The sequence below is a fragment of the Monopterus albus genome, unplaced genomic scaffold (genome assembly GCF_001952655.1).
Source record: "Monopterus albus unplaced genomic scaffold, M_albus_1.0 scaffold2.1, whole genome shotgun sequence".
Classification (NCBI taxonomy): Eukaryota; Metazoa; Chordata; class Actinopteri; order Synbranchiformes; family Synbranchidae; genus Monopterus; species Monopterus albus.
In genome coordinates this window covers 4,947,962-4,960,029 of record NW_018127882.1, presented here as the reverse complement: position 1 = coordinate 4,960,029, position 12,068 = coordinate 4,947,962, and the positions used below count along the sequence as shown (strand labels likewise).

The 12,068-nt window shown below is 40.5% G+C and overlaps 1 protein-coding gene across 6 annotated transcripts in view; it reads right to left on the bottom strand.

Annotated features, from left to right (window-relative positions):
- drp2 (dystrophin related protein 2) overlaps positions 1 to 12,068 on the bottom strand; it is a 155,465-nt gene that overhangs the window by 65,466 nt on the left and 77,931 nt on the right. For 5 of the 6 annotated variants that reach the window (XM_020590522.1, XM_020590558.1, XM_020590547.1 and 2 more), the window contains exon 3: positions 7,495 to 7,669. In XM_020590522.1, coding sequence (XP_020446178.1) covers positions 7,495 to 7,541 — 47 coding nt within the window. In that variant the 5' untranslated portion in view covers positions 7,542 to 7,669. Of the gene's footprint in view, positions 1 to 7,494; positions 7,670 to 11,784; positions 11,943 to 12,068 lie in introns of those variants that run through there. The other variant, XM_020590538.1, reaches the window with a different exon arrangement.

Below are 12,068 nucleotides of genomic sequence, written 5' to 3'. Positions count from 1 at the left end.
GGGTCTGTTGGAAGTTTCTTCCGTTAAAGGGAGTTTTTCCTCCCCACTGTCGCCAAGTGCTTGCTCAAGGGGGATTTGTTGGGTTTTCCCTATGTAATAATATTGATAACAGTAAGGTCTAGACCTTACTTTGTAAAGTGTCCTGAGATGACTTTTGTTGTGATTTGGCGCTATACAAATAAAATTTGATTTGATTTGATTTGATTTTCATGGTCAAACAATCATATCATTAAAACATCATGGGAATATTGTTTTTGTAGTATTCTGGGGAATGTAAGTTGCCCCTTGGAGGAGGTCTGCACTGTCTGAATACTGTCTAGTTGTAATCCTTTGGAGATTTGATTTGCTCCATATAAACCACTCAGCATGTCTGGGCACCATGTGCACAAGAGCTGGTAATCTTCTTTTGCTAGTCAAACAGACACCACAGTGATTGAAAAAAGTCTAACATTGTCTCTCATCAGTGCAAGACCGCCTCTGATATGTTCTGTACCAGATGATGGGTTTGAAGGCACCATTCATTGCTGTCCTCCCAGCTCTAGCTTAATTTCAAGCTCTATATATACACAATGTGGTAATTCATCAAATTATTCATGGGGCTCCTAATTCCCCAGTGGTTTCTTTTAATCAGTAAAGTTTGTTTTCCTCAGCCCTCCAGACAGATATGGTGTCTGTCCCACAGGTCTTGCTGTAATTCCTTTCTCAGCAAATCTTCATTCCCTGGTTTGCCAGCTTTTATCCAGTGAGATACACATGTCAATAGTAGTCTCCCCAGGAAAAGAGAATAGTGTTTAATTATCAAACATAACTGATTATGAGATCAAAAAAAGTCACTAGATTACAAATGAAACATTGAACTATATTTGACTCAAAGGATCAAACCACATCCATCAATACTATGAAGTAATACTGTGAAACAAAGTAAATATACTGTACAGATAGCATTTCGGGGTGGGGGGGGATGCTTGTTTTTCGCAACCTGAGATGAACCACTGCATCTCAAAATGATTCTCAGACAGCAGAGAAAACAAAATCCATTCCTGAATGATTGATGGCTAAATACCCCAGAAGAGTCCCACCCACACCTGTCATCTCACCACTAGCCCACAAGGTTTTAGCCTCTGACCTTCAACACTAGCATTATCATTAACATGTAACTGGAGCTCAATATGTCCTGCAGACAATGTCCTGTAACTTGCCTGAGGATGATGCAGAGAAAGTGGGGCACAGAATCACCAAAGAGCATCGCACTAAGGCTGAGCTGACATGTTGAAAGCAAGAGCAAAGGAAGGATGTGGAGAAGAATAGAGGTACAGGATGGGGACATATACAAAAATAGCAACAGCAAAGAAGAACAGAAGAGGAAGAGCACAAAGGTAGAATGAATGGAAAGTGAATGGGAATAAAGGAAAACTTGAATGAAAAGAGCAGAACAGGCATCTCTACTTGTGAGTAGAGTTAATAACTTTGCGGTAATGACAAAAGCAGACAGAGACTAAACAGACTCAGAGGGCTCCCCCTTGCCCTCAGACAGATGCAGAGCGTGGGTGGTTGGCTCTCTGCAGTTATCTGAGCCATGCGGTAAATAAATTCATAGCATGCCACCGAGTCACCCACACCAACCCCAGAGGGCATTCTCTGCAGTTCAAAACAGTGGGCACCTCACTATGTGGCAAAGAATGAGCCATAACAATGCCTGATATTGTTAGCAACATAGAGGATACTTTAATCAGCTGTGTTACATGGAAAATCTATGTCAAGTAAACTAGCTCATACCTACAACTGGCTAAGGAACATTCTGTGCTGATTATAGACTGGATGAGATTTGTTTTGATTAAGCAACAAGCTGTTGTGTGTTCCACTGGCATACTGTAGTATGCAAGTGCACTAATGGGATGCAGTACAGCATGGTCTCACTGCAAATACAGCTTGATCAGTAACACCAACATATGACAAGCAGGACATGAGTTACAGTGCTTTGAGTTGGATGACAATGCAGATGTTTACAAGTACAGTACTATGTTTATAATACTACATCTTACATTTGTAAATTGTCATTAAATACAAAGTGCAGGTTTGGTCAGAATGCCAAGAGTTTTGCCAGTAGCCACAAACCCAAACACTGGAGGAATTAAAGACCTGGTGACAGCGGAAATGTTGGGGGACACCAAGCTTATTACAATTCATATTAAGGTTCTCATTAATGTCTGTACCAAATTCCACATCAATCCATCCAATTGTTGAGACATTTCAATCAAACCAAAGTCGTGACAGCGAGCCAAAGTGAAACTGGAACTTCCAGGTCATGTTCCAGAAGAAAGAAAACTCCATTCAAAATCCCGATGAGATCGAATCTGGCTAATAACTAAAAATCCTGCCATTTTCAATAGTTCTCTGTGAGCATCACTACATTTGCTTACACTATAATGATACATTTCTTTAAAATGATGCATTATTTACATTAACATAATATTTCTGTTTTTTTGGGGTTTAATGAACACCATTTCCCAGAAGTCCAAGCCCGTCACGACTGAAACATCGCCAGCTGATGCCAGCCGACTGGTGGGAGAACTGAACTGAGGCCCACGTCAAGAGATGGCTGTAGCTATAACACATCTTCTTGTGTTTTTTACAACTTAAAAAGTTGAGACAGGTGAAACTAATATCAGAAACACAATGTTAATGTTGTGTTACTTGAACCAACGAAGTCCAGAAGAGTCTAATAAATGAATGACGTATAATATGTGCACCACCGTGCTGCAAAACAACCACAGGAACTGTAGTTTTTTTCCCTGATGTGAGAAATAAATCCTAGGGACGCACTTAGTTTTCATGAGGTGGCCTTGCACCAGGAGGCTATGATAAGATAAAAAAAGACTTTTAAAAGACTTAAGTGTGACACGCTCTCACATCCAAAGACAATGTGTCATTTGTCACAGAGTTCTGCCCCTATCGTTATTGTTGTTTACGATGTTCACATCACTGTTTGCATGAGCCAAGACTAAAGACTTAACCATAATATTAAACATGTTTGATTTTATTGGAACATCAAGACAAGAAAAAGACCGCCCTAAATGACTCAGATCACCTCCTTATACTAAACGACTGAGATGACACAAGCGTGACACGACTGCAACAAGACTCTCATGATTTTATTCAGATGTTGGAAATTTGTCTGCTACTAGAAATCGCTTGAAAAGTTGTTAGGGGTAAGGCCGGTGTTACAATGACCAATGAAAAAATGCAAAATGAGAGATTCCATAGAGTCACTAAAACTAGTGGAGCAGAGGCTCATCCAGATGTGACTTCAGGCTCTCTATAATTCAGCTTCTAGAGACCAAGAATGCGTATGTAAAATGTGACTTACTGAAACTGCAGTTTGGACCAAGGTGGTGGACAGACTATCACTGCAATCCCTAGAGCTGCTAGCATAGCAACAACCCACTGATGAGTATAGAGTATATCCTAACTGACAATCCTAATTCAGTTAATCGTATGCAGAGGTCAATTTGTCCAATTTGTGTCAAAGTGCTGTTGAAATACTATCACACAACTATAATAGAAATGCAAGAATTAGTTGGATTAAACCATATTTTTACTTTGAAATGCACCCCTCGTGTCTGATAAAAAGAGTAATGGAATGTGACGGCTGCACCCGAGCTTACAGTATAAAGAGATGCTTTCCTGACTCTCCACTGAATGAATTACACAGCAACAAAAGAAAAATAACGCACCGTTTTCTAAAACACAGAGTATCTACTGAACAAATTCACTGAAGCCTCATATGCTCTCATGCTGTATTTTCTTACACAGTAGTTACAGATGGCTGAATGTCCTCAGCAAACACCTGTGGTAATAAATGTCCCACTCTCTCTCTATATATACTGTATATTCATAATCATTCAATAGTGATTATGATAAAAACTGTGCAATAGACTGTTGTGGTCCACTTGTTTGGGGCTATTATCCCAACCCTGCATAAGACATTAAACCACAATTTAAATATAGCACAAAGCAATAAGTACAGCATGTGTATATTTTTTTGTCAATGGCATCAAAGCACTGCTTTGTAGTCCATAACACATGCTACACAGCTGGTGTTGAGCGGCTCACAGTGTAATAATTTTGCCTGCTTTCCCCACAGGATGCAAAAAAAAAAAAAAAGCGATCAAACCCCTAACCTTCTGTTATCAGCATCGAGTCCAATTAGCTCAGCGACACTGTGTCACACTGATAAATTCACTGCCATCTGTAAATGCTTAGAGAATGCATTTTGTTGGGCTATTTACTCCTTATCTTAATTTGTTAAATTCTCTGGGTATTTGCAGAACTGGGAGCAAATCATTGTCCAATTTTAGAAAACTTATTTTTTAGTTAAATTAGCAGTGGGACTCTGGGGATGGCAGTGTCAGTCTGTTCTCCACTTTTGTCCAAAGCAAACTATCTCAACTAGTATTTAATGGATTGCCATGTAATTTTGTAGAAAAAGTCAACGTTTTCTGATGATGACTCTTTGGTGATTCATTGACTTTTCCTCCAGAACCACCAGCAGGTCAGAGTTCTCAGTTATCCTGTGATATACTGTATCTCAACATCTACTGGACAGTTTGGCATAAACTTTGGTACAGACATTCATGGTTCCCAGATGGTGACTCCTAATGATTTTGGTGACTTCTCTGACTTTTACTCTACCACTACCTGGCTGTTGGTTTCTGTTTCTTTTAGTTTTTCTATACAATACAAGGGTCCAGTAAATCCCTCACCACATCTAGCCTAATACTGCCCCAGTGCACAGACAGATAGGCTGCCTGAACATCGCATGTTGCTGAAATGAAGTCTGATAAACCTGGATTGATAACAGACACTGTAAATAATATAATTTAGCTTATTAGACCAGCACAGATTTCTGTCAATAGCAGTACTTTGCTTCAGCCATTAATGAAGCAAACCACAGATGGGGCAACTGTGGTTCAGTGGGTAGAGCGGTTGTCTCCCGACCAGGGGGTTGAAGGCTCGGCTCACGGTGCCTGCAGTCCACATGTGAAAGTGTCCTTGGGCAAGACACTGAACCCCCAAGTTGCCCCCGATGGTTAGAGCCATTGGTGTGAGTTGGCGCCGCAGATGGCTGCCTCGGTTCTGTACTGGAAACAAATTCCGTGTGTGTGTGTGTAACATACTTGGCCATTAAAGGTTTTTATTAATAATAATAATATAACATGGCAAGTACATCTCCAGTCTTTGTGAATATGCATTCACAAATGTCAAGTACATCTCGCCAAAGGTGTTCTGACTTAAGCCCCTAATTACTACTGGTAAAATATCATCTGCACCTAAAATCTTAGAAGAATGTTTTATATATTTATTCTCTTCTTCATTGCACTTAAAGAACTAAATAAATCAAAGATATTGAACACATCCAGTACAAGTAGGCCTGTGTTTCCACCATGACTGTACAACACTGGCCCCCCAGTGAACAATGCTGAAAAAACTGTCCCACGTTGAGTCTAATTGCTGACTCCTGCTCCAGAATCTTAGCCTTGTTTAGATATAACAACAAAGTACAACAGTTTAATATAACTCCAGTCTAGGTATCATATACTATAGGGGTTCATGTAGAAGAGCTTAAAGGATAGAAAGAAGGAGCCATGACTTTTATGGGTACAGAGCTTCAACAACCTGTCAATCATTGGCAGACAGGCCATTATAAAGCCAATCATCTCCACTTGTTCAGCCGCTGGCATTAAACGCAGTCAGACGTTTCCACTGGACAGCACTCAGCCTCAAGGTTAGACAGCTTTTCAGTGAAGTCCTTTCTCATTCATTCATCCTTATATTCTTCTTCCCCCCTCCCCTTTCATTTCCTCGAGCCCCATCACTCTCATGTGATGATTTAATACCAGCGTTCTATTCCCTTTGTCTTTCTTTCTGCTCCTCCTCTCCTCCCCCCATGATGAAGCCTGATGAAGTCAGAGTGCCGCTCGGGTATAAACAGCCACTGCAGGCCATCCATAGTGATCTCATTACACAGAACTGCAGGGAAAACTGTCTTAACCAATTTCACAGCTATCCTTCTTTAACCCCCCACCCCATGCAAATATATATATATCAGGGTCAAGTAAGCAATTAAGGGACCAATTGTCTAAACAGGATGCCAGTTGAACTGAAGATACAGAAATGATGCAGCAAGCCTGGACAGTTTCCAATTAAGCATCAAAGAATAACATGAACACCCTCTAATTGTTTTGCACTGGCAAACCTCTCAAGTGTAACTTGTGCAATGGTAGTATTAATCCATATTATATGAATAATTAACAAGCCGACTGGAAGGATTACTAAAATAAGCATTACTGTGTGACACCACATTATTAGACAATACTTTTTTTTAATTGCCTGAAATCTCTCTGGCAACAAGAAGAATCATTAGGAGGGAAATGCAAAACAAACAAGGACACAGACTGTATAAAGTATGTAGATGTTACATATCATTAGGCTCTATTCTCCTGTCTGACTGGTTGGGCATAAATTTACACATGTTAGCATAATGTTTACAAATGCAACAAGTGCCACAGTATCTAAAGCTCAATACTCAATTCTTTCCCCAGATTTTGTCTCTGTGGCAAAGGAAACTTGGTTCTGTGTCCTGATCTGTCTTTCCACAGGAATGTTTGAAGCTGTGGCTTATGAAATCTTCGGTAATCTCAGTGAATATCGATTTTAAAAAAGAGCAAAACAGTGGAGTGGGGTGCTGTAGCTAACGGATTATTAAAACATGAAACTGATCGGATGTTTAACAGGGAAATAGAGAATGTGCAGGTGTCATCACGCCGTGGTGAATTTTGGGAAAATGCTCCATTTTGGGAGCTCACGCTCATCCATCATAGAGATATACCCTACATACATACACTATCCCATACAGCTACATACAGTAGCAGGTGTTTCAACTACTTCCAAAAGTTCACTTTAGTGTTCAGCTTGATTCATCTGCGGTGTATTATCTGCCAACAGCTGCTAGCCAGCATTAGCTCCCAAACCGAGAGCTGAGATCAGGGTGTGGAGTCATTTTTCAGTCTGTCACACTCATCGACAGGATCTCTAGGTCCACTACGAGTTAGCTACAGTCAGGCTATCCATTCTGAATTACTACAATCAGTAAAGTGAGATCTAAATGATTTAAGGAACTTTTAGCCAAACAAAACAAGAATGCATGCAGGTAAAAACAGCAATTATCTCCCAAAACAGTGCCCCTGTCCATTCAACACGACATGACATCCCTTCACACCCTCTATTATACTAATAAAACTAAAGTGCCTTCACAAAATCATGAAAGAAATTAAAAACCAGTGTGAAAACCAGAAATGCAATCATAAGTTTAGCAGTCATGGAGCTAGAGCCAAATGGTGCTTTATTCTACCTCCATTTATCCCCTTGGACTGTTGGACAGATTTTCCCAACGTGTCACGCCCCCAGTGAAACCCAGTTTGAATGTCCTCTTACCGGATGTTGTGGGACTTGCGCTTGATCTCATTCCAACAGAGGTTCATCTCTCCTGTTTGGTGTGAACCACCTCCTCTCAGTCTCCTGCACTCAGTCCTCTCCTCCTGCCCCTCACTGTCCACTGTGGACTGGCATGGCACACAGTGGCATCCCGGCCACGAGGGCCGCCCCGCAGCTAAAAACAGATAGAGACGCAAAGAAGAAAGAAAGCAAGAATGTGAGTATTACAGTCAAATAGTATGTTTTTTTGTAAAGGCTGGCTTTGTTTGATTCTGTCTTTTTGGATTGAGCTTGCTGATAATTAATATTTTTGTGTTGGCATATAATGTGAATAGGATCAGAACATTTCTGTCTTGGCAAACCCAGAGGCAGTATAAAGAAAAGCCATTGTGGTTGACAACAAAGCCTACAGCTGCCACACTCCATCCCAAATCACTGCCACTTTCCAGAGCAGTAAAACACTGCCTCATACTATTATAAACTGTTGTACATTTGTGTCTGATAAGCTTTCAAACTCGAGGATTTGTTAGTCAAATTCACTGTCTGACAGGTGTTATGGACTGAAAGCTCACTCAGAATGAAGAAGCAATATGTTTATACATGTGTAGTAGACCACATCAAAGACAAGACAAGACAAGACGTAACTTGGATTTTACAGATTTTTGCATTTGAGCACATTTATGCCAAATACATTTTGGTTGATTCTTAAGTGAATTTATGAAGTTTTTCTTTTAACTTCTGCACATGACACAAATCCTGTTTCATTTCATGAAAGCAACAGTGCATTATCATCTGAAGGCTTTTTTTAAAAACTTATTTACTATTCTTTTTACAGTGGAAAGAAGTAATCTTCAAAATATGTACATTAATCCTTTATAAAAAAGCATTACTCTACTGTAAAATCATTTATGGACATACATTTATAGACCATTGAGAGCAGGACCTCCAATCTGTCATGAAGCGATTGAGCATAAAATAAATTACAGTTGGTAAAAGAATAAACCTCTGTCTCCCTCTGCCAGCCTCTAGTTAGAGACAATACAATGCAACTGCACACTGGAGCCATGCTCAAAGTGTGAAGCACCACAGACACACACACACACACACACACACACACACAAACCATCTAGTCAACAAGTCAGAGCCAAACTAAATAACTTTGCCCTGTATGCAAGCTTGAAAACCTGCATCACAAGACACTGGCAGTTTTATTATTCCACTCCATTAAACTCAGGGAGGCAAACACAGACAAAAAGCCTCTTTTTTCACAGACTTTTAGAGCAAAGGGGTATGTGAGGATAGACTTGAAGAGGCGCAATCCCCTTGATGTATCTCAGGGGAAAAATATCAAGGAGACAGTCCATGTGCGCACACACACACACACACACCATAATACTGTAAGTGGCATTCAGGGCAGTAGATTCTTTTCCAGGCTCACAGGTCATGATAAATCTTATATTTGATCACTGGGCTGTCAGAGGCTTCCTTTTCTCTCTGTTCATTTCACAACCTTTACCTTAGTAGCAGCAGGTTCTCCAGGCTAACACCCTCAGCCTTAGAACATACACACAAACAAACACACACACATGCCACAACCAGGAGCTTCCCTCGTGTCTGGTCAGAAGGCTCTAATCTCACAGTTTTTAAAACGGGTCGATCTGATTCTCCACCCGCAGCAGGGCACAGCCTCAGACCTCTACAGCAGCAACCAGCCATCCATCTACTGCAACACACACAATCACATAGAAATCACACTCACTCAGATGCACGGTTATCAAAACAGTTTGGTAGCGCACATTTTGAGAGCTAACTTACTTGCACTTAATTAAAACTGCTTGAGACAAGTGTGTTCAGCTCAAAACTCCCAAACTGCAGTGTGTTTTCTTTTAGCTTTGTTTAAGGGGGTTTAAATTAAAACTACACGAGGTAGGGCAGTCGTCTCCCTACCAGCAAGTTGGTGGTTCGACTCCCGGTCTCCCCGCATGCCTAAGTGTCCCTGAGCAAGACACTGAACCCCAAATTGCTCCCGGTGGCTTGACTAGCGCCGTTGCGTGGCAGCCTGTCGTCATTGGTGTGTGCAGATTTCTTTTGTCATTTTTAAAATGACTGAAAAGGTTTTTGTTTTGTTTTATGGTTATTAGAGGTGCATCATCAGAAAATTACTTGGCAACTTTCTTATAAGCAACTAATCATGTTAATAATTTTTATGAAGACACAGCAAACATTCAAGCTTCTGTAATGTGAAGAGTTTTCCTTTCTCTGTTGTGTATCACTGTAAGCTAATTAACTAAACAAACATACAACTAAGACATCTGAAACATCACCTTGGACTCAGGAAAAGTGGGACAGACACTTTTCACTGTTTTCTGCTGTTGTTTGGACTAAATTATTAATCAGATAATCAAGAAACGAAAGATTAATCGATAAAAAAATAACTGTTGTTAACATCATTAATGTTATATGTAAGATGTTTTATTTCTCAAGGTTTACACATTGATCCTGTCCATAAAAACAAATGTAAAACTACAAAAAAGGTGTTTCACTTTAGAGAAAAATTTACACAGATTGTTAAAAACTACTTTTACTGCAGAAACCTCTCTATCATTTAATGTTAAATGTATCTTAGTCACTGCTTCCCTCTCAGTTCTTCTCTCTGATGTACAGGTGTTTAAACAACGTCAGCCTGAAATGAAGTAGGAAGAAGGAACCTTTGTTGCGGCGTCGACGACTCCCCTGGTGAGTGATACATTAGAGGGAAAAACTTGCTTGTAGCACCCTTCCCTCCCCGTTTCTTTATCGGTACATATTCATTCTGCGCTCTATCTTTCTAGTCTGTTCTGCAGACCATCCCCACCTCAGTCTGGCCAGATGAGTTTTTTTTTTCTGTTTCACATGAATCATCACCAACTACTTTCCACTCCTGTCTCCTGTTATCTTGTTGCTTCTTTCCCTCCCTTTTCTCCCTCAGACAGCTCCTGTTAGTGTAGGTGAGTCTTGTGTGAATCAGCACTACCCTGCACATCTCTCCCACGCACTTCTGCTCTTTCTCTTCACTGGTAATGAGAGGTCACATGCGACTCTGCGTACTGTTAGCTCGCCAAGTCCTCACTTGAGCTCAAATACATTAAAATATTAACATACGCAGCTTTAGATTCGGTGTACTGATTTGATTCACTTTGTTTTTCTGTTTGTGAATAAAACACAGAAGGCACACATGACACGATGTTTATGAGCAGAACGGCAGCGTGATTGTTTGTTTGCTTTGGAAAGCTGCCCCTTCAACATGTGAAATGAAATTGAATAATGACAACCATCAACCACACCGCTGCTAACACAGAGAATACCCTGTGGGTGGAAGATAACTCAGAGAGGTTTATTTTGGGAACGAAGAGGGAATTGAGTGACAGACAGCCCCTGCCGGCAACCTCAAATCTCTCTTCTTCCTCTTCAGCTTTTTCTCAGATAGCTACTAAGGGTTTCACAAAAAAGACCCGAACTCATACCTTATTCCACCTAAAGGAATGTATTTAGTTTTGAAAAAAAAATCACCTTTTTTCTGCAATATACAAGAAGCCTCTACAAAAGGGAAATGATGTCAACAAAAATCATGTCATGCAACTGTCAGTTTTATCTCCATTTCGTAAACACACATCTGCATCCTGCAGCCATGTATCAGAAGGATCTGTCTCCCACTGTAGGCTTCACAACATGAGTCAAGCTTTAAACATGCATTATTTACAGCTTTTATTGGACGTGACATTGCTCAGTCAAGCGAGTGTGCTGCATCCTTTCCATAGATACTGAAAAGACCAGCAGAGATTTCACTAACATACCACAAAGTGACACAGCCAATGTTCATCTTGCTGCTATGGCTCTCATCTCCATGTAATCACGACTGCTTCCTAAGAACTCGTATCTTAACTAATTATGTGAATAACACAGACAGAATACCTTTCCCTTGTTTGTTTCCTGACCACTCAAGCAGTGGCTAACTGAAAGATCATTTTCTTAGACAATATGTGAATTTCAAATAAAAGGAGGTGAAGGTAATAAATGATAATGCACAAAGCTGCTGGAATTTACAGCAATAGAGGAAAGTCAGTTCAAATGTGCAGATAAAGCATCAGAAGATCAAAGCCACTGTGCCGCTACACCACGTCCACACTTTGATATTAAGAAATCAAGACTGTAGCTGAGATATCCCTAAGAAGCAATAAGATAGCTAGGATTTACTGTCATTACTGGAGCTGTGCAGGTAAATGCAATTGTTTCACAATGTGCAGTGCCTACCTTAACAGTACAGACTTGCTGCGCCGACTCAAGTTGTTAAGCCCGTCACTAAGGGTAACTGAGAGTTGACATTATTTACCCTGTCTGCTGGTTGGCTTGGCAGTGAATGCAGAGACAACGTGGGCATGCAAAGAGAAATAAAACAGACAAACAGGGAGAGAAACTGAGGTAGGGAGGGTGAGGAGGAGAAGAAAGGCACATGCACTGGGAGAGATGGATGACCTAATAAGTAAAGACTTCTCTCTTGGTCAAAGGCTTCTCTGATCTTCTAAATTCATGACAAC